The sequence below is a fragment of the Vespa crabro genome, chromosome 6 (genome assembly GCF_910589235.1).
Source record: "Vespa crabro chromosome 6, iyVesCrab1.2, whole genome shotgun sequence".
NCBI lineage: Eukaryota > Metazoa > Arthropoda > Insecta > Hymenoptera > Vespidae > Vespa > Vespa crabro.
The window spans coordinates 6,691,882-6,716,706 of NC_060960.1; the positions used below are offsets into that span (position 1 = coordinate 6,691,882).

The 24,825-nt window shown below is 27.6% G+C and overlaps 5 protein-coding genes across 9 annotated transcripts; 4 read left to right on the forward strand and 1 right to left on the reverse strand.

Moving 5' to 3' along the window:
• Positions 1-503: 503 nt before the first annotated feature.
• LOC124424978 (fatty acid synthase-like) lies at positions 504-7,902 on the reverse strand. Its single transcript, XM_046964675.1, has 15 exons — positions 7,671-7,902; positions 7,337-7,587; positions 7,030-7,261; positions 6,515-6,942; positions 6,107-6,400; positions 5,817-6,033; positions 5,575-5,735; positions 5,168-5,485; positions 4,781-5,086; positions 4,487-4,707; positions 4,142-4,422; positions 3,684-4,067; positions 1,774-3,614; positions 983-1,693; positions 504-864 (listed from the first exon to the last, which is right to left on the reverse strand). Exons 1-15 carry the CDS (start codon positions 7,816-7,818, stop codon positions 793-795), a joined length of 5,865 nt encoding a protein of 1,954 aa, XP_046820631.1. The 5' UTR covers positions 7,819-7,902; the 3' UTR covers positions 504-792.
• A 1,277-nt stretch (positions 7,903-9,179) lies between these two features.
• On the forward strand, positions 9,180-12,002 carry LOC124424654 (leucine-rich repeat protein SHOC-2-like). The gene is made up of 6 exons (XM_046964025.1): positions 9,180-9,219; positions 9,306-9,434; positions 9,581-11,188; positions 11,314-11,462; positions 11,539-11,624; positions 11,725-12,002. The coding sequence occupies exons 3-6, from the start codon at positions 9,848-9,850 to the stop codon at positions 11,910-11,912; spliced, it is 1,764 nt and encodes a 587-aa protein (XP_046819981.1). The 5' UTR covers positions 9,180-9,219; positions 9,306-9,434; positions 9,581-9,847; the 3' UTR covers positions 11,913-12,002.
• Positions 12,003-12,113: 111 nt separating this feature from the next.
• Positions 12,114-16,377, forward strand: LOC124424655. Its single transcript, XM_046964026.1, has 4 exons — positions 12,114-12,230; positions 15,402-15,526; positions 15,621-15,765; positions 15,867-16,377. Exons 2-4 carry the CDS (start codon positions 15,475-15,477, stop codon positions 16,093-16,095), a joined length of 426 nt encoding a protein of 141 aa, XP_046819982.1. The 5' UTR covers positions 12,114-12,230; positions 15,402-15,474; the 3' UTR covers positions 16,096-16,377.
• A 180-nt stretch (positions 16,378-16,557) lies between these two features.
• LOC124424811 lies at positions 16,558-19,429 on the forward strand. Its single transcript, XM_046964315.1, has 5 exons — positions 16,558-16,881; positions 17,235-17,487; positions 17,774-17,944; positions 18,051-18,146; positions 19,348-19,429. Exons 1-5 carry the CDS (start codon positions 16,683-16,685, stop codon positions 19,427-19,429), a joined length of 801 nt encoding a protein of 266 aa, XP_046820271.1. The 5' UTR covers positions 16,558-16,682.
• Positions 18,805-23,834, forward strand: LOC124424936 (ankyrin repeat domain-containing protein 13C). Of its 5 annotated transcripts, XM_046964581.1 has the most exons (11): positions 18,805-19,226; positions 19,299-19,509; positions 19,586-19,715; positions 19,847-19,888; positions 19,986-20,090; positions 20,178-20,309; positions 20,416-20,627; positions 20,698-20,829; positions 20,932-21,093; positions 21,170-21,570; positions 22,798-23,834. In XM_046964581.1, exons 2-11 carry the CDS (start codon positions 19,480-19,482, stop codon positions 22,811-22,813), a joined length of 1,362 nt encoding a protein of 453 aa, XP_046820537.1. In that variant the 5' UTR covers positions 18,805-19,226; positions 19,299-19,479; the 3' UTR covers positions 22,814-23,834. The 5 variants fall into 5 exon arrangements, with proteins under 5 accessions (XP_046820537.1, XP_046820535.1, XP_046820536.1 ...); XM_046964579.1 differs by having other exon boundaries at positions 18,805-19,509; XM_046964580.1 differs by lacking the exon at positions 22,798-23,834 and adding an exon at positions 21,641-22,538 and having other exon boundaries at positions 18,805-19,509.
• Positions 23,835-24,825: the final 991 nt, after the last annotated feature.

Consider the following 24,825-nt stretch of genomic DNA (forward strand, 5'->3'; position numbering starts at 1 on the left):
AATTGTAAATAAATCAAATGCAATTATTTGAGAACACAATAAAATATCCTGGGCATACCTCTGATGTACTTGTTATTTTATTTTCTAATAATTCTGTTAATTTTTCGTAATACTCAGTTTTATGTATATTGTAAAATATAATCTATCCCAGAAGCAACCATTATATGAATAAGTGCACATCGTCTGTTTCACTTAACGATTTCAATATTCACGCGAGTAATAAGTATTATTGGATCAATTGTTAATTTATGTAAGTTAAGTATCAAATAATAAAATTCATCTTTATTAAAAGAAGTATAAAATTTTCAATGATAATATAAAGATATGTTTTCATCTAATCGTAAGTAGACAAAAATTATTTTGTTATTAACAAATTAATTATTAACTAAACATAAATTTGATAATTCAATACATAACACTTTTATGTTTATAGGTTATGAGAAACTTACATTGATTATGCAATGATTGGAGTGTATAAAAAAAAAGAAGATTTTTATACATCCTTAAAATTATAAATATTTCTTTTATTTATCAATCAAAAACATTTTGAGGAATAGATATATCAATTTCAATCGAACTTTTTTTGATAGAACATCATAAGGGCAAATTGTGTTAAATATAAAAATCGCTATATGTATGTGTGTTTCTCTCTCTCTCTCTCTCTCTCTCTCTCTCTCTCTCTCTCTCTCTCTCTCTCTCTCTGTATGTGTCTATCCGAAGAAAAATTATTGCTCCAAATTATATATTTTAAAACGAAGTAAATTATAAAGAGTTTTAGATTAACTAAGTAATTTATTGTTGTACATTCAAATATTCTTCGAAACATCTTTGTTCATATTCCTTCTCAGTCATATCCTCTTTACTCTATAAAAGAAAAAGAAAAAATATAATTATTACAAAATAAAACATTACGGAATTTTATTTCTTAATTAAAAATTTGGAATTTTCCTAATTAAAAGTTTTGAAAACAATGATATCTTACCAGATCTTCAATAACAATAGATTTTTGTACAATTTTGTGATATAAAAAGATAATAGAAGAGTTCATTTTGATTAAAACTCTTAGCCGTTGAAACAAATTTAACATTCTCAAATAACATTCTGCCTTCGGTTGAAATTTGGATTGTGTAATTTCGAATAAATTAGGTATAAGGACAAGTAATCCATTCTGACCAATGGTTGTCCTTTGTTCGCAAACTTTTTCCATCACGAAGACCTTCGAAGAAGCTTCGTTTTCATCGTAAAACTCAAAAATGATGAATTTTTCGAGTGACGGGGAAAGTCTCTTTGATTCTTGATCAAATATTTGAGTGATTCTGATCGAATTAAATGAAGAATACAAAAATTCTTTATTTGTTCTCTGTAAGTCGAAAATAATACCAAGTTGACCTAAAGATGAGGCTTCCCTTAATAATTTTTGTACCACCGTCGCATTCGTCAGATCAATCCCCATTCGTAATTCAAGCCTTTCTACGTGTTCACACAATTTCTTTAGATAGTATTCTTTACACTCTTTGTGGGTTTCTTTAGAAACTACAAATAGCTTCGTAACACCTTCATCAATTAACCATTTTATCAATCTCATGCCAAAACTATCCAAACCCTCAACAATGAAGTAGCATTTGTCTTTATCAAAGCATAAGCTAGGAACAGTATCAAATGATTTAGACAGTTCCAACGGAGAGACGAGCACCTACAATTAAATATTTTGTTTATATATTAATGGTATAACAGTATTTCCATGAAAATAAATTAAATGCCAATATTTCTTACTTTTCCATAACGTTGATGAACTATCTTATTTTCTTCCTGCGTTGTTTTTGGTAAATGAAGTTTATAGGAAATAAGTGGTTTTAAGATATTTTCTTGTAAAGCTTTTCTCATCAATTCCCCTATATTTCTTTTCATTGTCGTTGGTAAATTCATTATATCTTGCAAACAGTAGCTATACATACGAATATCATTTAGAAAAGCATTTGTACCAAAAGTCATTTGATTAATTATTTTAGAATCATAAATAAATACGATAGTTTTATGACTTCCGACAACATCTAGACAAGATTCAAAATCTTTCAAAACCGAATAGCTTGCAACAACGAAGTCCATTCCTTTATCGTTCGTAATATTGAATAAGAAATCTTTATAGTAATTAATGTTCATAATATGAGAATCCGGTAAACGTGGTTGACTTGATTGAATTATCTGTTTTTCCATTTCAGTTTCGTAAGTTGTATAGACATCAAAATTATACCATAAAGATAGATTAATAAGAGCCTGTCCTAGTTCGCTAGCACCGATATGTATCAAAATAGTTTTTATTTTGGTAAAGTAATACGAGTTCTTATGTAAAATGGAAAAAGCTGCCAAATAAGCTTGAGGCATTGTTGCAGCATCTTCGAAGCTTAAAGAGTCTGGTATCGTCCAAGTAAAATCCGGATCGGGACAAATCTCATTACTTATTGTTAAATTCTGAAGAAGTCCCATTACTCTATGACCTTTTTCATCTGTTCCTGAATATTCTGTGATACATATTTGAGAATCTAAATTGACTTCATTGTTCAACCAGTACTCGTAAATATTTAAATCGAATGCAGCACACTCTACTTTTACAATACTTTTATCCTTCTCCTTCAATGATAATTCTTCCATCAAGGTTAATGAACCTGATTTTTCAATATTAGCTCGCCAACGCGGTAAGAAAGTAGATTTCTCAGACAATGGCATCCATCTGTACGTACCCCATACATTATCGGACGACAATACATTCTGATAAAGATTTAATTTCATCTGGTTTCGATAAAATACATTTTCAAGCGAAAATTTCGGTGCTTTTGAATTTTGTAGGTCAAAAACTTGAAGTTTCCTGTATTCTGGCTCTTGTTTCAGAATTCGAACTGTATCAAAAACATTGTTGTCTGTAATAGTATTCACCAGAAAGATAACTCTATCATATTTCGAATCTCTTAAACTCCTTTTCAGATGATCAATACAATTGTTTTGATTTTTAATGACAATTGGTTTCTTTGCATTCTTAACTTTTCGTAGAAGCAAAACCGTACGATCAAGGGCTATTTTTTTCTTTAAAACGAGATTTAATCCTATATTTGTGAATGCGGTAATTAGTTTATCTTGATTTTCCATTTTTACGATTATCAATAGAAATGATTCTTCATTTATATTATTAAGAATGTTTTTTATATCATTAAAATTAATGCTGTCAATGATTATCAAAATAAACTGTTCATCAAAGATTTGGTTAAGATTCTCTTTAACAATGCATTTTATTTCGAAGGTATTATTTACCGTCTTCAAGATGCTTTGGAAACACTCTAATGTATTATCTTGATCGTGTGATTTTGACTCTTCTATCATTATTATTTTCCTCGTATTATTTTCACAAATATTTTCCGAAAGTAATCCTAGTACTATGTGACAAACGTCGATCATATTCATCTCCGTTTCGTCTATATACGGAATAAATCGAACTTCATTCACAAATGAATTCGAAGAAAAATCTGTGTTTTTTATTGTTAATTCCGTAAATTCGACACCGCTCATCTCAATACCTGTACAAGCTATCATGTTTATCCGTTTGTCGTACTTCATCGGTAAAACTAGAAAATAATTATCCGTTATATTTATATGGCTTATCAAAAAATTAAAAGTAATTTCTTAGGCTTCACCTTTCTCTTCTTTCGTTTCTTCTACGAATTCATTTGTATCAATGACAATCTTTCGTATCATACTTGGCATTAATATATGTTTATTATTGCTACTAAAAATTTGTACTTGGAACAATCCTTCCAATAATGGCATCCAATTTTTATTCCATGTAAGATGTCCTTTTGAAAAATTTAACGATAGTTCATTAACACATTTATAATATTCTCCGTATTCATAACCACGTACAAAGAGATCCGTATAAAAATCTTCCCTCGTATATATTTGATTTTCTTCTTTTAAAAAATCCGTATCAGGAAATTCCTTTATGCACATATTTTTCGACGTTATAGTTCCAGAGGCTACCATAGTGTCATCGTTAAATAATATTTCAAATTGTCCTGATCCTAAAAAACAAATGAACGAATTAGTTTACTAATTTATTAATAATGTAAAAATATGTAATTGCTACGCTATTTACCTTTCGCCACCATAATGACCAATTTAAGGATATCATTTTCTGGTACTTTTAGTAATTTATTATAAATAATAATGTTCTCAAATATAAAAAATCGATCAGATTGTTTTCCTATTAATAATTGAATTTCTTGAACTAAGTGCAAATAAATAGGTAAAGGTACTATTATATCGTCACCAATTCTGAAATCTTTCAAAAACTTGTATTTGTCTGATTTTAAATCCAAAAAAAACACTTTTTGTGTAGATGAAGTTGTCTTACATTCCTCGTAATAGCACACGAACCTATCGTACACGAAAAAAAATTAATTTGTATCATAGAATTAGTAAAAATCAATAGCATACTTACCAATCGATGCTATGTTCCCATTGAACGAGGGAAGAAATCGAAGGTGTATTTTTAGAAACAGGATATGAAATTCGCGGATAAAGCTCTTTTATCGCAATAGGATACCCAAGATTGTAAATCTTTCCTAATGTAGATAGTAACAAAGTTGTATTGTCTTTATGGCCTCGTTTTGTTAATGTTAAATTAATACAATCACTGTGCATTGATTTTTTGAGAATAGCCTAAAATATGTAATATAATAAATTTTTCAGTACTAATAAATATAATTTAAAAGTCTTGCGATTGCAAACAAACCTGAAGAAGCCCGTGGGGTGAAATTTCAATGGTTATTGCATTTTTTGGTATGAATGTCAAGACCTCTTCGAATAAAACTGGAGAAAGAAGATTATTGGTATGATATTCCGCCGATGATAGATGCGCTTTATTTAAATTCCATTCACTTTTCGGAATAGACGTGGATATCCAGCGTTCACTGCGAGCTTTTGGATGAGAAATAACTTCTTGCAAGTATTTCAACAATTTTGGACCAGCCGGTGCAATGTAACGGCTATGATAAGCGATATTACTAGTTGGCACGATTTTAGCGAATATTCCTTTTTCCTTAAATAAGAATAATGATTGTTAATTTTTACAATACTATTACTATCAAAATTGTTTTTCAAACGATTTCTTAAATTTTACCTGTAATTCTTTAACAAAAGCTTTAATAGATTCGGTAGGTCCACTTATGGTAGAACTATCACTACTATTGTGACAAGCAACATCGACGTCTTCGGGACAAAGATGTCGCACTTGTTCATAGCCAAGACCAACTGCAGCCATAGTTCCATGTATCAAATTGCTTTCTATTGATGCCAAACCTCGAGATAGAGCGCTTAAAATCATTTCCTCAGCAGTAAAACAACCATCTGCGTAAGCACAACCCAGTTCACCCACAGAATGACCGATCATATAATGTGGTTTTATGCCGACTGCATATAAAATATCTACTAGTCCTATCTACGTAAAAGGAACGACAAAGAACCAATTATTTGAAAAAAAAGAACACTGCAATCTGGAGCGCTTAGTGATATAAGACAATAAATTACTTGCACAGCCGCTATTCCCAGAAAAGAATTTATAATATTATCGTATATCGTTGGGTCTTTGTCACATAAAATTCGCACGATATCATATCCTCTAGGTTTTAAAACTGCATCGCATTTTCTTATTGCTTCTGCAAAGATTGGTATTTTCATCAGAGATTCACCTGAAAGAAGCAATTTTAATTGTATATCATGTTATACAACGTAATATACTTTTGTAGATTTAAATATAATGTTTGTCATACCCATTCCAGTCCATTGCGAGCCCATTCCCGAAAAAACGAACCAGATCTGTTTAGATTGTTCAGTAATAGGTTCAATTTCCTCTACAATTTTTTCTGGATTTGTCATACCAGCTGGTGGCGTTAATATATATCCACGAAACAGAGAATTATTTAATGGCCTTTCATTAAGGTCTGCGATTAATTGTAGGAATTCTTCGTCTTCATAATTCTTCTTTATCTAAACGTGAGAGGCGTGTGAATCCTATTCTTCAAATCTCATTTATCGAATAAAATGTATATCGTTAACTTACATCATTAAAGATCTCTATTAACATTTCCTTAGTTCGAACGGACATTACAGAAAGTCGAGGCATCGCGTTTTTTGGAAACTTTTTCTTTTTCATATTTTTCGAATGACGTTTTAGGATAATGTGAGAGAAGGATCCACCGTGAGAAGTAGTGTTCACGGCTGCGTAACCATCTGTCCAAGGTGTTGGTTTTGTAACGACTTTTACACGTCCATCGCGAAGACATTTAGCATCCTCCGGAGGTTCGTCGTAATGAAGATTTGGGGGTATAACTTCTTTTTCCATAGCAATGAGAACCTAAAAATTATAGATGAACTTAAAGCATAATAACTAGAAAAATTAATATTAAATACTTAAAGTATTCCGAGAGAGAGAGAGAGAGAGAGAGAGAGAGAAGGAGAGAGAATCTACCTTAATAATCGAATTTATTGTATTAGTACAACTTGAATGACCAATATTCGATTTGACCGATCCAATTAGAAGAGGATTGGAAGGATTTCGATCTTGTGCATAAACAAGATCGATCGCCTTTAATTCCTCGCGATCTACTCTTTTGATTGCCGTACCATCGGCTTCAATGTAAGTTATATCGCTTGGTTTTAGGCCGTTCTGTTCCAACGTCTCTCTCATTGTTTGCGCTAGAAACTCAGCACTATTAAACATTACAGTTTTCTCTTTGATACATTCGCCAAATAACACATTTATAGCACTAATCTCAGCGTAAATACGCTTGGCGTCTTTGGCTTTTTGAAGAAACAGGACACCTACGGATTCGCTACGCGTGTATCCCGATGCTTTTGCATCAAACGATCTATTTACACCGTCCGGTGCCAATAAACCTAAAAATCAATTTGTCCAATGTTTTATCTTTCAATAATGTCCTCATTTTTGATATTTTATTTTACTTTATTTATTTGATTCCTTACCTAATTGTATCAACTGAGAGGAGATGTTCGGAAACAATACAAGGATTCCTGCATCGACTATTGCTGCCTCGCATTCACCTGATTGTATAGATTCGATCGCTTTTTTCAAGGCCATTGCACTACCATTGCAGGATGATTGGATGGTACAACTTGGTCCCACAACGTCCATAAAAAAGGATATTCTATTTGATGCCATTGTACGAGCGGATCCCAACATACCGAAACCATGTGGCTACATCGATAACATTGATGAGCATAAATTTCCAAATGTTATCACTTATTCGATGATATGAATTCAATTACTAACTTCGTATTTTTCATAAAGAATGATTTTATCAGACTCCACTATAGATAATGATGCAAAGACGCCGATGTTCTTTCCACGTAATTCAAATGGATTCAAGCCTGCGTCAGCGATTGCTTCCCACACACAAGGTAATAGGATTCTTACCACTGGATCCATTGAAGACGCAAGTCTCGAGCTAATGCCGAAAAATATGTTGTCTAATTTTGTGATATCTGATATTATTCCAATACGCGACGGAATTTGTTGATATTCTGGAAAAAGTAATCGTTCGAACACGTATCATAGTTCACGATGTTTGCTTAAATAGTATTAAAATTAACGATTATAATCTTACTTTCGGACCATCTTGAATGATTTTCCGTTACACAATCAACACCATTCATAAGATTTTTTATTAACTCATTAATATTTTTACTATTAGGAAATTTTCCGGATATACCAGAAATCACAATTGCGTCGTCATTCAACTTATCTGGAATCATATTGATTGAAGTAGCTACTTTTAAGGAAAATAAAATAAAATGGCAGAGTAATGAATACAACTGATTCAATAAACGGATACCTATGAAGGTATTTCATAAAAACTCTTCTTTTTATACTTTCAATGCTATCGATTTATACGACTGTGAACTTTTTTTATTTGCAAGTATAATACTATTATTTTTTGAATATTAACCGTTAAAAAGTCATGATTAAATTATTGTTAAGAACAAAGACGTATAAACAACTATTTAAAGCACCTTTTTTTCTTTTCAATCAAATGTTTTTCTTTTTACCTATATAAATGGAATAATTTCAAATAAAATATTAAAATTTATATAATTATTTTAAGTGATTTCAACTCGTACAGAAAGGATTTTACTTGTATTAGAAAGATTAATAAATATTCATTATATACTTCCTTATTTTTACATTATATAAAATTCTTAGCAAAAAATTTGCTTTTATAATACCTATTGTTTTGTTTTACGTATAACTAGGTGAGTTACATAAATGTATAAATATTAATAAAATGCAAATAAAATACAAAATATGTCGTTACAAAACTCGATGTTCGATGTTTGAAAATTCAATATTTGATGAATAATATTTAAAATTATAATATTTAACGAATTTCTAATTAAATTTTTATCCTAACATTTTAAAGATATATGCAAATTATTATGTGTGAATGGTAATTTTATTTTTATTCTTTCTTTTCGTAATATTTAATTCTATGAGCAAAAAAGAACTAATGAAAGAAAATTACATATATTATGATATTATATTAATTATTATTGCGTTATAATATTGTATTATATTATCATATAATATGTTTACAACGAAACATATAATTAAGGTAGATAAGTTATCTAAAGTAAGTTAAAATGTAAATAATGTGATTTATTTGAATGAAATTTTTTAAAAACGCCCAATGATAGGCAACATAATTATTACTTTAACATCATCAAAACGTCTATAAATATAGTACTAAAGTTTAAAAATACATTTCTCAATATACATAGACGACGCACATAATTGTTATTATCGTTTATGATATTTATCACATTATGATTATTAAAATATAACGAATATATAATTATAATCATAAATAACAATGATGATCGTAAAACTTTTCTTTTCTTTTAAAAACATTAATGTTTTTATATTAATGACATATTTTCCTTTTTAACAATATTCTTCATCGCAATTTTTTTAATAGTGTTCAAATTTTCGCAGAAAATCGATTAAAATGGTGCGTTTACATGACATATCTATTCGTTCATAATTAAATACAATATAAGATATACGATATAATATATAACAAAATATTGTTCAATATTTATATCAAGTTAATGTAAAGAAAGGTTTTTATATTTAATATTATATCACGGTGATTTAAGGTTAATTAAGAAAAATATTTTTAATTGAACATTTTTCGATCTATTTTATTGTATACTAATTTCTATTTTATTATCTATCCAATAAGATGTATACACATTTAACTACGCAATTACATGATTTAACTAATCACAATGTGTCAGTTTTTGAATCATCGAAAATCATGAAATATTTTTAAATACAACTTTTCTTGAAATTCTTTGACATTTTGAAAACGGTATGTATACATTTTTATATTTAATAATATATATATATTGTTTTACTTTTATCCTTGATCCTTTTTTTATGCCTATATCGTAATTATTAATATTTTTAACCTAAATTAATAATGATATATTAATCATGCTTTCCTCTTATTTTTAGATAACCTCTAACATTTGATCAATTTTCTATATATTGATGTTAAATGAAATACTTTCTATACTGTTACAAGAAAAGTAATGTTATAAAAGAGGAATACTTAATAAAAAGTATTATGATGTATTTTTTAAAGTGCTATATCATTGAAAAAATTTAGAAACTAATACCTGTATCAAATAAAAATTGCATATAAATTATATGTAAAAGAGAATTAACTTGAGAATTAATTTGAGAGCAATTGTTCATAACTAAATATATGTTTGTAAAAAAATGGAGAAAGATAATCTGAAAATATTAGTATATCAAGAACAATCTGAGAGCACAGTAAATCAATGTTGGCCATGTCTTATAGAATCGTCTAACAAGAATTCAGTACCAATGAACAATTATACAAAGGGATCATTAAATTTTAAAAGTATCCTATATATACAAAATATATATAATTCTAGTAATAAACTTTTACCAAATAAATTAACTAATCTAATAAAATTAGATTTATCTAACAATTATTTAAAAGATCTACCTGACTATTTGGATCTATTAAAAAATCTACAACATCTTATTCTCAATAATAATCAACTTTCATGTTTGCCAAGTGTAATTGGAAATCTAGAAAAATTAGTATCTTTAAAGGTACACAATAATAACATAAAAGAAATTCCAGAAAATATTGGAAATTTATCAAATCTTGAAGATTTGGATTTAGGTTCTAATAAATTAAGAGACATTCCAGGGTCGTACAAAATGTTAAATAGATTAAAATATCTTTCTCTTGCTAATAACAATTTTATGTATACTCCTGATTGCCTTAGAACAGGAATGTGTAGTTTGGAAATGTTAGATTTATCACAAAATAATCATATTATGTTGAATGTTCCATTATGTAGTATTAAGATTAAAAGATTTTATGCTAAAGAAAATGATATCTGTCCATCATTTTTAAATTGGATATTTACTAACAAATATTATAAATTGGAAGAAGTATTATTAGATTATACAGTGTTTCAGAAATTTAATTTTCCAAGTGAAGAAATACCAATGTTAAATATTACAAAATTATCAATGGTACAATGTCAATTGTCTGAACAACTTTTGAGTGAAATTATTAAAAGACTAAAGTGTCCTGAAAGTTTAAATATTGGTAATGATGAAATAACAAAGAAAGGAAATACATTTTGGGCTTTACCAATTAAAGATATACAAGATAAATCTAACCTGAAAGAAATAAATCTTCATAAAACAAATATTCCAATGATACCTAAATGCATAAATGAGTTTCTGGCTTTGGTAACAATAGATGCTAGTTGTAATAACATTACTTGGTTACCTGATGAAATATGTGACTTGCATAATTTACAAAATTTGATAATAAATAATAACTTATTAGTTAGTTTGCCTGACTCTATTGGCCAATTGACATCACTTAAAACATTAATAGCTAGTTATAATGCATTAACTTGTTTACCAAGTTCTATGATGCGTTTAAATAATTTACAGTTTCTGGATCTTTATGATAATAAATTTTTTACAGCAACAGATATTAATATTAATATGACTTGTTTACAAGGAATAGATCTTGAACAAAACTATTTTTCAACTAATGATTTACCGGTAAGATAATCACAAAATTTCTGCTATATAAAAAATTAATAAAAATAAAAACTATAAACTAATTAATTACCTATAAAACTTTATAAATCACAATTTTTTTTTATATTGATATATTATATTATTAGATCACGAAGAGTTATGAAAATTTAAGAGCTGTATTATTAGAGTATTGGAACAAAGAATTTAGAGAAGTTGGTTTAAAAAAGGAATCTGAATGCAGTGATGACAATGAATCTTTATATTCATTTTACTCATATAAAATTAATGATGATGAGTGTGTATCACTTTTGTTTTTGAATTAATAGTAATTAATGCTTATTATACAACTGAAGTCTTTGGTTAATCTTTAGATTACAAGAAGTACAGAATTCTTCTGAATGGGTTGAGGAAAATTGGGATGATTCAGATAATTCAGCGGATGAATTTGATCCAAATGGTAAGATATACAAATTGGGATATTTTCTAATATTCTTTTTTTCTGTCAATACTGTACCATACAAAGTAAGTAATATAATTTTATATTATTATTTTCACAGAATATTGGAAACCGAAACTCCGACAATGTTCTCCAATTTTTGCTTATAAAAGACAAATTTTACAGTCACATTTTTGTCCTGCAGATTTACATGCTAAATCAATTTTAAAGCATTTTAGACAAATGTTAAATAACGATACTTTCTCTTCGAATACTGAATTTGAAACAGGTCAATTTGAAGATGTCTGACAACTAGAAATATAGTTAAAAATAAAATTAGTCTATGCCATTAAATAGATAAAATAAATATTAATACATATTTTTTGATAAAATATTAAATATTTATATTTTGTTACTTTTTTTTACACTTATTTAAATATATGTATTACTTTATATGCAAGCTGTGACAAATTAAATATGACAAATTCAAAGTGATCAATGAACGTGTGAATTTTATCAAAGTATAAGGAATAACAAAAATCATAAGACTTCATCACTATCATCGCTCGGGAGAAAAATTGATATTGAAGGATATTTGTTTACTTTGAAGCTCCCATTTCAAAAGCGGTAAAAGAATCTAATAAAATCAAAATAATTGGTTTTCCAAAAGCTTTTCTTATTTTCAAAAAAAAAAAAAATATACATATATACATATATTTACTTATCATGATATTTATTATATCAGTTTCAACAATGGTATATATGCCTATTCATTTAAAAAAAATAATAGTTCTTTTTTTTCGAAATTAATTCAATAAATATTTTAAATCAAATAAATATTTTAAATCAGATGTCATATATAAAAATCACTTTCATTTAATAATCCAACATTTGCTATCTGTTGTCCATTTATCACAAAATGCTTGTTTTTTGCTCTTGTTAAACTTTCAAACATCATACTTTGAAAATATCGTCATTTGTAGTCGGCGATACATTTGCAACAATCGCAAATTGGATAACTTTTAAAATCATGGGCCATATTTAAACGAATTCTCTTTCTATCCAACTACAAAAGAGAGAGAGAGAGAGAGAGAGAGAGAGAGAGAGAGAGAGAGAGAGAGAGGAAGAGAGAGAGAGAGAAAAGAATATTTAACAAAAATCAGACATAAGGAATGAACAAATATATGAACTATATAATTATGCAAAAAAAAAAAATATATAAAATTTCACTTACTTTTCCTTCGTCCAAATCTTTCGTTCTTAATGATTTTCTTTTAGTTTTATGCTTTTTTCTTTTCTCCTTAACTTTCAAATTTTTCTTAACATATGTATCGGGATATTTCTTAACACATACGTCCCTTGGTTTTTCTTTCTTTCGTTTTTTCGAAAGTATTCGACATTTTTCTTGATCATTTCTACGACTTCTGTGATATTTTGAAGAACATTGCTCTAACGATCCGCTTTCAATATCCATATCTGAGCAATTGCACGTGCAACCACTCAATTTTCCTTTTTCTTCGAGATGGCTATTTTTTTTAAAAAAAAAAAAAGGTATACGAATATATCATATTCATTTTCGTTTACATATATGTTAATCATTGAAATTATTCAAATAATTACATCGGTTTTGCCCCCATCAGTTTTGTACGTTTCCACTTACGAGTTACACAAAATAATATAATGCACGAAACGATGAAGAAAAAGATAAGAAGAAGGAAAAGATTAAGCCATTGCATAGATGTTGAACTTTCGGTAGTATCAGTTACTTGTTTATTTTCACTCACATCATTGGATGGTTTTTCTTGACTATAATATAAGATAAATGAATATGAAAATAAATAAATAATAAATATATAACAGTGAATAATATAATTTTAACAAACGTACGATGTCTTTTTTCCTTCAGTTGAAGACACAGTGTGCTGATTTTCATGAACCTGATTTGTGCAATTACTTTTCACTTTTTGATTTTTTTCCTTCTCCTTACCAACGAATTCTTCTTCCATATTTTTATATAAATTTCGTTTCGAAATTGAATGCGATTGTCCCTTGGACAGGTCATCGTTGACGATAGGATCGAAAGATTTGACATTTTTACTTCTTGTTATATATTTCGCTAGATCAGGTCTTCCTAACATTCTCAAGGTCACATCCATCATCTCGCGATTAGAATTTTCTCCTCCTTTTGTTTTTTTTTTTTTGTTAACACATACATACACATTATTAACCCCTATCTATTATTATAACAATTTTATGAATTGTTTCGAGAGATGATTTTTTTAATTAAATTTGGCATATTTAATGAATAAAATAATCGACACATACGGTTACTGAAAGAAAAGACCTCAATGTTATATGAACTCTGTTTTACCGTATTAGCACCTAGATAATTATTGTTCCAATTTTCAAGTCTGATCAGACAATCCCGTTTCGTGATTCCATCGTTGTTGAAATATTCCCGTAGAATCCTCGTTGTCCGCATCTCAGGAATATATTTCATCGAAGCGCTCATTATGTTTATAAGTCGAAAACATTCCAAAGGATTTAATCTCAATGATAAATATTCGAATTCCTTTCGATCAAAACCATCCCCGTCCACCATTGCATTGAGCGAGCCATATTTCTGATAAAATATTAAATATTATAATATTAAATATTATATATATATAATATTATATAATATGTACATATATATTTTACTTAACAATTTTTATTTAACAATTTTTTCATTTAATAATGTAAAAAACCATAACCTATGTTATATTATAAAAATCGATTCTAAAGAAGGATCGAGACGAAAAATTATTTAAAAGATATATATGCAGAAATTGAAAACCTTTATAAGTAACTTACTGTTATGAAAATAATGATTAAAACATAAATGTTACGTATAAATTGCATCGTAGAAAAATATTTAAAAAGTTCAAAATTTTTTTACCATCGGGCATTTCTGTTATTATCACGAAAAAAAAAAATAAACATTCGATAAGATAATATCTTCACGCTTAATATGTAGACATTTTTATATACGCACACATACGCGCAAACGTACACACACACACATACACATGTTTTTTGAAAATACATTGTCAGAATGTATTTGTATTTAGTGCAGAAAGGTTAAGTAAATAAATTAGAAAAAATTATTATTTAACAATTATTTTATCAAGCTTCACATACGTATATATTTATATAAATTTATTGAAAATAATATAATCTCTTATAAGAATTATCAATGATCTCTTTCTAAATCTTCGATGGAGAATAAGATCATCAAGATTTTTGTTCTCTATTCAAAATGAACGAATTAAAAAGGGACGCGGCATATAAAAATTTACAATCGAGATTAAATAATTTATTACAACTTAGTACCGAGACCATCTTGTCGTCAACATTCGACGAAGAAATTCAAAATATTTTAACTCGGTGTGTAAAACTCTTACGATAATTTATTTATAAGAGAAAATTGTACGATGTAAAATTATGAAATTATATTTTGTAATATATTAGGTGGGTTATTTTAAATGCTACAAAATTGTTTTTTTTTTTTTTCTTACTGGAATCATTAAATATAATAATATGTATAATTTTTTTATTTTTAATTAATTGGAATGAAAAAGCAAATATATTGCTTTTGAAAGAATACTTAATGATGTTATATTTTTTTCTTTTCTTTTTTTTTTTTTTGGCAAGATAAAAAGCTATAAATAAAAGCACAAGGATATATAGGAATATAACGAATATAATAAATACTTTCCATGATCTATAATTATATCAACATTATATTTTTATATTTAGAGATTATTACGACAAAAACATTACGATTATCCTAAGCAACAATAATAATAAAGATTTTAAAAGAGAGAACAGGATGGACTTAGATAAGTTTATTCCTTCTTTAAATAAAACGCAATTGAGAGAAGGTAAGGGTATTATAAAGGGTATTATAAAGGATGATAATATTTTTTTTTTGTATGAAAATTCTTAATATTCGTTCATTTGATATGTTTTCTTTAGAAATTTCTACCTATAAAATGCCACTCCAAATTGTCGGTATTGTCGTCGTCATAACGATAATCTTAACTTGTTGTTGCACATTGCATTTAAGAAAGAAATTAATGGCTTTAGTAAATAAGGTGGTAGGAAAAAAGAAAAAAGATAGGTATTATAAAAATTATAAAAAGACATTTTTTATTTGATCTAAATAATAGATATGTTAAAATTTATGGTATAAGAAAATCATAAAAATATATTCTTTAATAGATTATCGTCGTTGGATGTAGAAAAGGGCAAGAGAGAATCGAAGAGTGACTTGATAGGTGTAAAAAAGATACAAAAAAAGGAAACCAAGCCAGTAACTCAGAATGTAACACAACCAGTGCCGCAACTTGCTATGACAACATCTAGTATTCAAGCAGAACCATCGCCAACTGGATGTTGCAAATGTTTCAAAAAAAAAAGAAAGAAAACTCGAAAGAAGCACAAGAGATAATAAGAACTTATAAGTACATATAAATATGTACTATTTTTTTTTTTTTTTTATTCATTTGAGCAATTATTAAGAAAGAAAATTATTAAGCATCATTATCGATTATTATATAATTATTAGATAAATATTAAAAGTTAATCAAATTGATAAAGATATGATAAAACCAAGATGATAAGATATCGAGAAGGTTAATTAAAGCGACCTGTAATAAGTACAATATATTTATGTCTCCGTAAAAGGATAGACAATTTTTCAGCAATTTTTAAATACATAATTAAGTATTAATAATTAGAAATGAATTGAATATATTAATAAGATTTATTTATTTATCTTTTTCTCGTTGATTTTTTAACACAAATTCTGAAAAATATGCGAAGTCACTTTTCTTTAGTTACCTTTAATGTCTCTGTATATGTACAGAACTATTGATCTTAACTTGATTTCTGGTCACCTTATATAAACTTTTATGTTAAGGCAAAACTGAGTGGCATTGATTTATAAACGTGACAATCTTTAAAAAAAAAAAATTCATTTTCAATCAACATTTATTTTTTGTTTGTAACCTAAACCTATATAATTGCAATCCATCAATGAAAAACTTAGAGTTTCATTTCACCGTATATTTGTTTGTTTATTTTGCATTATTGTATGATACTTTTTGCACGATTGACATTAATTTGAGTCAATTGGAATATCTTGCTGCACGTTTAGATCCATTCGAATGTCGACGTCTTATTGCTGCCCTACATTACACGTCATATGAATTGCCGATGAATTTGGCGGCAGCAGGTAAATTTAAAAAAAAAGAGAAAAAATAATATTAATAATATACATACATATATATATATATATTCTTTTTTGCTATAACGATGTTTAGATTTCTTACAAAAAAAAAAAATGTTGAAAATTTTTTATCAGATTTTATACAGACAAATAAAGAACAAAAATGTTTTTACTCTAGTAAGAAAATAATTTTATCAAAGAGGCTATAAAATATAAGAAGCTTATAATTATGTATGATTTAAAAAAAAAAAATTATATTTTTATAAATTAATATCAACATGCGTTTAGATTCTTTTTGTATTACATTAGAAATAAAAAATAATTAAATAAAGTAAAGAAAAAAAAAAAAAGAAAAAGAAAAAGAGATTATGTGGCAGAACGCACGGTAGAAGAGGATATTCCGTGCATAAGACAATTAGTTCATTGGAACAGTTCTCCAAATGAAGGTCTTGGTCAAAGCCATGAAGCCTTAGTTCATCGACTTCGTCAATTGGGTCACAATGACTTAGCCGATTGGCTTGGGAAATCCACGTTTAAACAACTTGGAATGGATATGGAAAGAATTATGAATCGACCATTTGATAAATTAAGCGAACAAGAAATTGAGACATAGTTAGTTAAATTGTATTTAAATATAGACAATATTAATTCATTTCGAAGACTTATATTAATGATTCAAAATTTAATTTAAATTTGTACATTTCTTTTCTTCTTTTTTTTTTTTTTTTTAATTAAAATTTACCATGTAATTTAAATTTATAATGTATGTAAAGTATATTTAAACTTTCTAATGTGAAATCGGACAGATGGAGAGAGAGAGAGAGAGAGAGCGAGAGAGAGAGAGAGAGAGAGAGAGATTTGTTAATAATTTTATAATAACATTTAGTTTTGTTAACAGTTATCCATTAACAATCGATCCAATTGAAAATCCCGAAAAGGATGATTTTTGGTCTGAATTAAATATCATCTTATTGGCAATAATGTTAGGTTTGATGGGAACTTTATTAACATTAATAGGATATATTATTTTTTATATAATCAAAGTGCGTTTACGTAGAACAAAATACAGGTAAAAATATAAAAGTCTGTTTTGTGAATTTTTTTGAAAATATTTCTATTCAATATATTATTTAATAATTTATATATATATATATATATATTTTTTTTTTTTATAGAAAAATGAAGCAAGAAATGGATACTGATAAAACGTCGGAAAAGGAAAAACAAAAAATCAACAAGACAAAACAGATGCTACATATTATTGATAATTCGTCTGATTAATTGAATTTCTTAAATATTTCTTCGATAAGAAATAAAATTGTGGATAGGATGTGTATGTATGTGTGTACGTATATAGAATAGAAGCATGAAATTTCAATTCATATTATATATTGCTTCACTAGTGCCCTCTAGCGTATTAGTTTAGAACTCGATTCAAACTTTTCATGTTACCCATTCCTTTCCGATACGAAAGGTAAATGAAAAGTATACGACTAAATAATTAGGTATGTATATTAAAAAAAAAAAATAAATAAATAAAAAAAAAATAAAAGAATTGTTTGCTTTATGATAGAAAAAAAAGTATTCTTAGGAAAAAATATTAAATAAAGATATTGACAAAGTTCAAAATTTGAGATGAGTTGTATTATTTTCGTTTTTATATTGACTTTTTATTATAAAGGTTATAGTCAATAAGAAGAAAAAAATATTTAAATAATTCTATACAACAGTATTTTTATCGATTCATAAGTATACAATTTAATATTTGTATATATTGTTTGTATATATATATATATATTTTTTTTTTATGATATTTAATTATGTGTTTAAAAATAAGTATACGTATAATATGATTTGATATATCGATACTCGATGTATCGTGTATTAAAAGTCGACTAATCGACGAAGGAGTAGAATCGATATATAAAGTAAATCGATGTAATTAGCGGCCGTTTCTATATCAATTTTACACCGATGTGTTTGTTTTACCATCATATTTTGTGATGTATTCGTACAAATATAAACAGACGAATTAATTAACAAAAACAAATAGTTCGAAGGGTCGAAACATAGGCCTAGTCAAGATAAATTTCCAATTTCATGATGCTCTATACTTATCTTAGCAGCTCTATGAATAACAATACTTTTGCGTAATATATGATACTGAGAAAACGTGCATTTTATTATTGGTTATATTAGTAATAATAACACAATGATTATTATAATAAATGTAAATTCTTTAAGTAGAAGTTGCTATTAAACGATTTAATTTTAGTGATATTACACAAAATATGTATATTGCGCACTATACTGACACATTAGATTCTATAATAGGCTGAGTCTTAATTAAGGTAAGCAATAATGTCAACACTTTGATTAAACAACATGCTCTGCCACTGGGGTTAAATCAGAGTCAATCGCAGAAAAGGATATGTCATTGAGAAACTACAATATGTATATGTTCTAAATAAGGACTAAAAATAATACACAATGTAAAAAAAGATTTGGCAAACGACAGATAGCAAAGAAGTATCAATTGCAACAGTTCACTTAAAGTCATGAAGGCTTGCTTTGTAAAAACTTGAAAAAAATATATAATAATCTATGGTTTTGGATAATATGATTTGTTTTAAAGTTACGTTTCAATCATCTCTAAAAACAATATATATAATCAATTTTATTTCAACACTAATTTATAATATCATCTTAGACACAAGCTACAATGGCTGACAACACTGAAAGTGAACAGTATCCTCTTCATAAATGCATCTTCCAAGGGGATATAAAAACCTTAAGTTCATTGATTAGGACACATGATCTCAGCCAAAAAGATAAACAAGGTTAGTATCAATAAAATAGTAGATAATCTATACTATTTGAAAGTTTGTAGAATAACAGATAGTAATTTAAATATGAATACTTGTGTTTGTAAATAAGCAAATTTTAAGCAAAGGTATATTGTATTTTTTAGGAAATACACCTCTGCATTTAGCTGTGATGTTAGGAAGAAAAGGTAATATAATGAAATATTTGTCATTAATATCCAATAAAACAAATAGCTAAATATAAGATTTTTTTAAGTAGAATGCAAAGAATAAATGATGTTGCAGAATGTGTTCTGTTATTACTCGCCCATGGTGCACCTGTTAAGGTAAAAAATTTAGCTGGATGGAGTCCACTAGCCGAAGCGATTAGTTATGGTGACAGGCAAACTAGTTAGTTCTTGAAAATTTTATTTTTTAAAATGAAAATTTTACACAATATTATTAGCATCAAACTAAATAATAATATTTTCCTTATAGTATCATCTTTAGTAAGAAAATTAAAACAACAAGCAAGAGAACAAATGGAGGAAAGAAGGCCGAGTTTAATTGCTGCTTTACACCAAATGGGTGATTTTTATATGGAGTTAAAATGGGACTTTCAAAGTTGGGGTACAATGATAAAAAAACATTTCTTATATATTATGTCGCTTGAATAATATTTTCAAGGTTATTAAAGTTGTTATTCAATCTATCATAATAAATTAATTTTTTTTAGTGCCTCTACTATCAAGAGTATTACCATCGGATATATGTAGGATATATAAAAGTGGAGCGTCAATTAGAATGGATACTACTCTTGTAGACTTTAATGATATGAGATGGGAAAGAGGTGACATATCGTTTATTTTTAATGGAGATAAAAAGCCTGGCAAATCTTTGACTATCCTTGACAATAAGGCTAAACTTTATCAACGTTTGAGATATGAGGTATGTTTTTATTTTATTTTAATGAACTTTTATTATTTCAGAATCATAATAAAAAGTATTTTTTTTTTAGGAAACAGAAGTTGAAATTGAAAATGAAGTTGATATCCTTATGTCTAGTGATATAATGGCAACGCAAATGTCGACCAAAGGTATAACATTTACTAGAGCCCAGACTGGATGGATTTTTAGAGAAGATAAAAGGGTATCTAAGATTAATGATAAATGATCACTTTAATTAAAAACATAGTGAAAGCATAGTTTTGATAAATGTCACATCGAACGTAAAACAAAATATTTCTTATAGGAAATGGTAGGACCTTTTACAGCAGACTTTTATCAAATTAACGGTATGGTATTAGAAAGTAGAAAGAGACGGGAACATTTGAGCGAAGAAGATTTGCAAAAGAACAAAGCTATAATGGAATCCCTTACAAAAGGAAATTCGCAAGGGTTTGCAAACGACGAAGTAAATAATTTTGATTTTATTCTTTTTTTAATGATATAGAATAAAATATATTTCTAATGTTCTAACATTATTTTAGCCTCCTATGAGAAGAGCATCTTTAAATCCACCCCCAGAGTCGAATATTACATGGGAAGAATATAAACTTGCACCTTCAGGACAATGTCCTCTTTTAGGAAGAAATATGGTTTATAAAGAAAGTAGTAAGCCCTTCAAAGCAACTGTTGCTATGAGTCCAGATTTTCCATTAACAGTAGACATGCTACTCAATGTTTTGGAAGTTGTAGCACCATTTAAGCATTTTAACAAATTGAGACAATTTGTTCTAATGAAATTGCCTCCCGGTTTCCCTGTGAAGATCGATATACCTATTTTACCTACCGTTACGGCAAAAATAACTTTTCAAGAGTTTTCCTTTCGTGACGATGTTGATCCAGAATTATTTCAAGTACCGTCGGATTACTTCAAAGATCCTATGAGGTAAGAATATATTATAAATAATTATAGTTAAGATATATAAAAGCGATGACGATATAAACCGTCTTTAAAGCAATGAATCGGACTGAGGCTTCGACCTAAAGCGATTTTATACTGAAGCGGATGTATCTAGGAGTAATATTACCAGAAATGGGTTTTCAATAATCTTCATTTCCAAAAGACATAAACGTGTACAAATCTTCGCACACAAGATCATCTATAAAAGAGTATTAAAATACAGATATAAGTTTGCCAATTGTTATCTATATGTCCAACTGTCATAATTGAACCTACATTTCTGTTTAAGAACATACAATTTTATTCTGTAGATTTATATGCTCGTCAAAGATAATTCTTAGAAAGAGAGATAGAGAAAAAGAGAGAGAGAGAGAGAGAGAGAGAGAGAGAGAGAGAGAGGAAGAAAGAAAGAGAGAGAGAGAGAGAGAGAGAGAGAGAGAGAATTCAATTTATTAACTTATCTCAAAATGCAATATTCATTCATATTCATATATAATTTACAATTGCATAGATTTATTGCATTAGATTTTCATATATAATTACTCATTCATTATTCATATATAAGTTACTTTGGCCAAAATGCCTATCTTATGAACATAGTTAAAATAATACAGAAGACAATGATAGAATATGTAATATCACTGAAATCTTTTATCGTTTTGACTTAATATTTAAGAAATGCTAAAATCCAATAGATGGTACTGGATCTATTTGAAATTTAAGTAAAACTTAAGGCTTACTTATCTCTAAAGATTAATTTGTATTGGAATACAAATTTTGAATTAAATATTTTCATAAATTAATATCGAACATCTTTACTCTCATCCTTTTTCTAAATAATCGTTATAATAATTCGTCAGACCGTAACCTTAAGTATAACTTAAATTTTAAGTAGAACACAGAAGCGTATGTGCCTAAACTTTGGTCAATAAACAAAAAAGAACCGTCCATCATATAGCGGCTAAATATATTTATTAAATTTATTCAAAAGATAACCGTAAAATATAATATAATATATATATATATATATATATATATTTATATTATATATATTTATATATATATATATTTATATTATACATATTTATATATATATATATATATATATATATATATATATATATATATAAATACAGTTCGTTCATATCTTTCATTTTTCATTTTTTTTCCATTTTCGAAAGAAACATTTCGTACGAATTTTGTGGTTTCCAGGTTTGACGTAAGATAAATAAACTGAATTTTTCACAAGGTCCTTTTTGAAGATATCAAGAGTACCATTGATTTTTTGTTCAGTGGGACCATATGCTTTTTTATGCATTTTAAACAAATGCCGCAACCAGATGATATAACGTTTACTTTGAAGTCGGCCTTAAAAAAATTTTCCGAGCGAATTATACTTCGTACAATTACGCCTACAGAAAGAGAGAGAAAAAAAAAGAGAGAAAAAAAAAAAGAAAAACAAAAAATAAGAAAATAAAAACATAAAAAAAAATAAAAAATCACGGAAAAAGGGGAAACTTTTTCCATAACTTCTAACATTCCGAATTGTACAGTGATTTGGTTGTGATACATAGATTTATAACTCGTTTATCTAAGCTAAACTCCAAAACAAAAAAAGTGGACACGTTATTGTATTAATAAACTATATCGATCGGAGAATAAGAGATAATCGTTGGTGGAAATGACACGAAAAAAAAGAAAAGAAAAGAAAAAAAAAAGAAAAAAAAAGGAAAAAAAGCAAAAAAAAAATCGAAAAAATACTGAAAGAAAAAAAGACTAAATTAAAAAACGCTATGGGTGTTTCAAAAAATCAAAATGCCAATAATAATTATTTTTGGTATTTTGAATATTGTGTACAGAGAAATGTCTCAATAGGAATTATGATATTGACGTGCACGTGGAGTGGCTTTGGAAATATCTACTATCATCAAATTCCTTTTTCTATAAATCCGAAAGGCACATGAATCGGACAAATGAATTCAAATGGAGTTGAGACTCATACAGATGAGCTATTACAATACTCCCGAATTCTATCAGTCCTTTCAAATCAAATAATCGATATCGTCTCGATTTCGTCGCATTTCGAGTCACGACCAAACTCATTCATAACTTTTGATATATCGATATGCAATCATTAAGTGAAAGACGACCGTCTGTACTGCGTGTATGTACCTCGATATGCAATAATTCTTAATTTAATATTACCTGGTAAAATGATCAATCAAATAAAATTTTTTTGGAACTGAAAACATATTAACTCGTTCTTTTCTATTCCACTATTTAACATGATGATTTTATTGAAAAACATTATAGCTTTTCTATCGTATGCGATTTAGATATGATAGAGAAAACTGTTAACAAAAAAAAAAAAAATAAAGAAAAAAAAAAGAAAAAAGAAACAAAAATATATATATATATATATATGTATATATAAAAGAAAAGATAAGAATAAGAATTATTCGTATTGATTAACAACTTCCTATCTTTCGACATTTTAAGAATGTAATAAACATATCTAAAATCTATTTCTATTACAACGATTCCGGGATAGCATGGGTTCGACGTGAACGTTTATCTTCATAAAAAAAATTTACAAATAGAAATTGAAATAATAATCATGTACTCACCTACAATATTTTAAACGTAGAAATACGAATTTGCATTTGTAGATACTCGAGATGAGATAGAAGCAATAAATTTCTTCGCGAACCATTAGATCATCGTGTGTTCCATCAGAATACAGAAGCAATCTTCTCTGTTCGCCTAACTTCCTTTTTTTTTTTTCTTTTCTCTCTTTACGAGATTAATTTAGGGGATCTTAACGTTTAATGGAAGCCGTGCAGAAGCATATAATATCGGCTACGGAATATTTGCCATTACTGAAGAAACGAGTAAGGGATCGAAAAAGCGAGATAGTACATTTTCTGCAACCCTACTTCGACTACCCTCTTTCAACCCTCGAAGAAGAACACGAAACACGACCCCATTGGTCGATTCTTAGTTTTATGCTTCCTCTACGAAATACTGCTTCTCCGGTAGAAGCCTTCCCAACAAGAATTTACTTCCTATTGGCTAACATGCCATTTCGCCTTCTCCTTCTGCGACTTAATAAGCTGTTTTACGAGATACCATTCAGCCTCTATCTTCCTTTCGATGTCTTCTACGTCCATGTTATACGATACATAACATTAGAAAAAAAATGTTTTTTTCTTTTTTTTTTTTTCTATTTTTTTTTTTTTC

What these genes read in the sequence shown, in the direction of transcription:
- LOC124424978 (XM_046964675.1), bottom strand. Translation starts at nt 7,818, where the DNA reads ATGATTCCAGATAAGTTGAATGACGACGCAATTGTGATTTCTGGTATA. An exon ending in CAATAAATTCGATTATTAAG is followed by an intron (nt 6,401 to 6,514) that starts GTAGATTCTCTC and finishes TATAATTTTTAG; the next exon opens with GTTCTCATTGCTATGGAAAA. An exon ending in CTCGCAATGGACTGGAATGG is followed by an intron (nt 5,736 to 5,816) that starts GTATGACAAACA and finishes TGCTTCTTTCAG; the next exon opens with GTGAATCTCTGATGAAAATA.
- LOC124424654 (XM_046964025.1), top strand. Translation starts at nt 9,848, where the DNA reads ATGGAGAAAGATAATCTGAAAATATTAGTATATCAAGAACAATCTGAG. An exon ending in TTTCAACTAATGATTTACCG is followed by an intron (nt 11,189 to 11,313) that starts GTAAGATAATCA and finishes TTATATTATTAG; the next exon opens with ATCACGAAGAGTTATGAAAA. An exon ending in GGATGAATTTGATCCAAATG is followed by an intron (nt 11,625 to 11,724) that starts GTAAGATATACA and finishes TTATTTTCACAG; the next exon opens with AATATTGGAAACCGAAACTC.
- LOC124424655 (XM_046964026.1), top strand. Translation starts at nt 15,475, where the DNA reads ATGGACTTAGATAAGTTTATTCCTTCTTTAAATAAAACGCAATTGAGA. An exon ending in TAAAACGCAATTGAGAGAAG is followed by an intron (nt 15,527 to 15,620) that starts GTAAGGGTATTA and finishes TGTTTTCTTTAG; the next exon opens with AAATTTCTACCTATAAAATG. An exon ending in GGAAAAAAGAAAAAAGATAG is followed by an intron (nt 15,766 to 15,866) that starts GTATTATAAAAA and finishes ATTCTTTAATAG; the next exon opens with ATTATCGTCGTTGGATGTAG.
- LOC124424811 (XM_046964315.1), top strand. Translation starts at nt 16,683, where the DNA reads ATGAAAAACTTAGAGTTTCATTTCACCGTATATTTGTTTGTTTATTTT. An exon ending in GAACAAGAAATTGAGACATA is followed by an intron (nt 17,488 to 17,773) that starts GTTAGTTAAATT and finishes TTTTGTTAACAG; the next exon opens with TTATCCATTAACAATCGATC. An exon ending in CTACATATTATTGATAATTC is followed by an intron (nt 18,147 to 19,347) that starts GTCTGATTAATT and finishes GTTCTAAATAAG; the next exon opens with GACTAAAAATAATACACAAT.
- LOC124424936 (XM_046964579.1), top strand. Translation starts at nt 19,480, where the DNA reads ATGGTTTTGGATAATATGATTTGTTTTAAA. An exon ending in ATCAACGTTTGAGATATGAG is followed by an intron (nt 20,628 to 20,697) that starts GTATGTTTTTAT and finishes TTTTTTTTTTAG; the next exon opens with GAAACAGAAGTTGAAATTGA. An exon ending in TTTTTAGAGAAGATAAAAGG is followed by an intron (nt 20,830 to 20,931) that starts GTATCTAAGATT and finishes TATTTCTTATAG; the next exon opens with GAAATGGTAGGACCTTTTAC.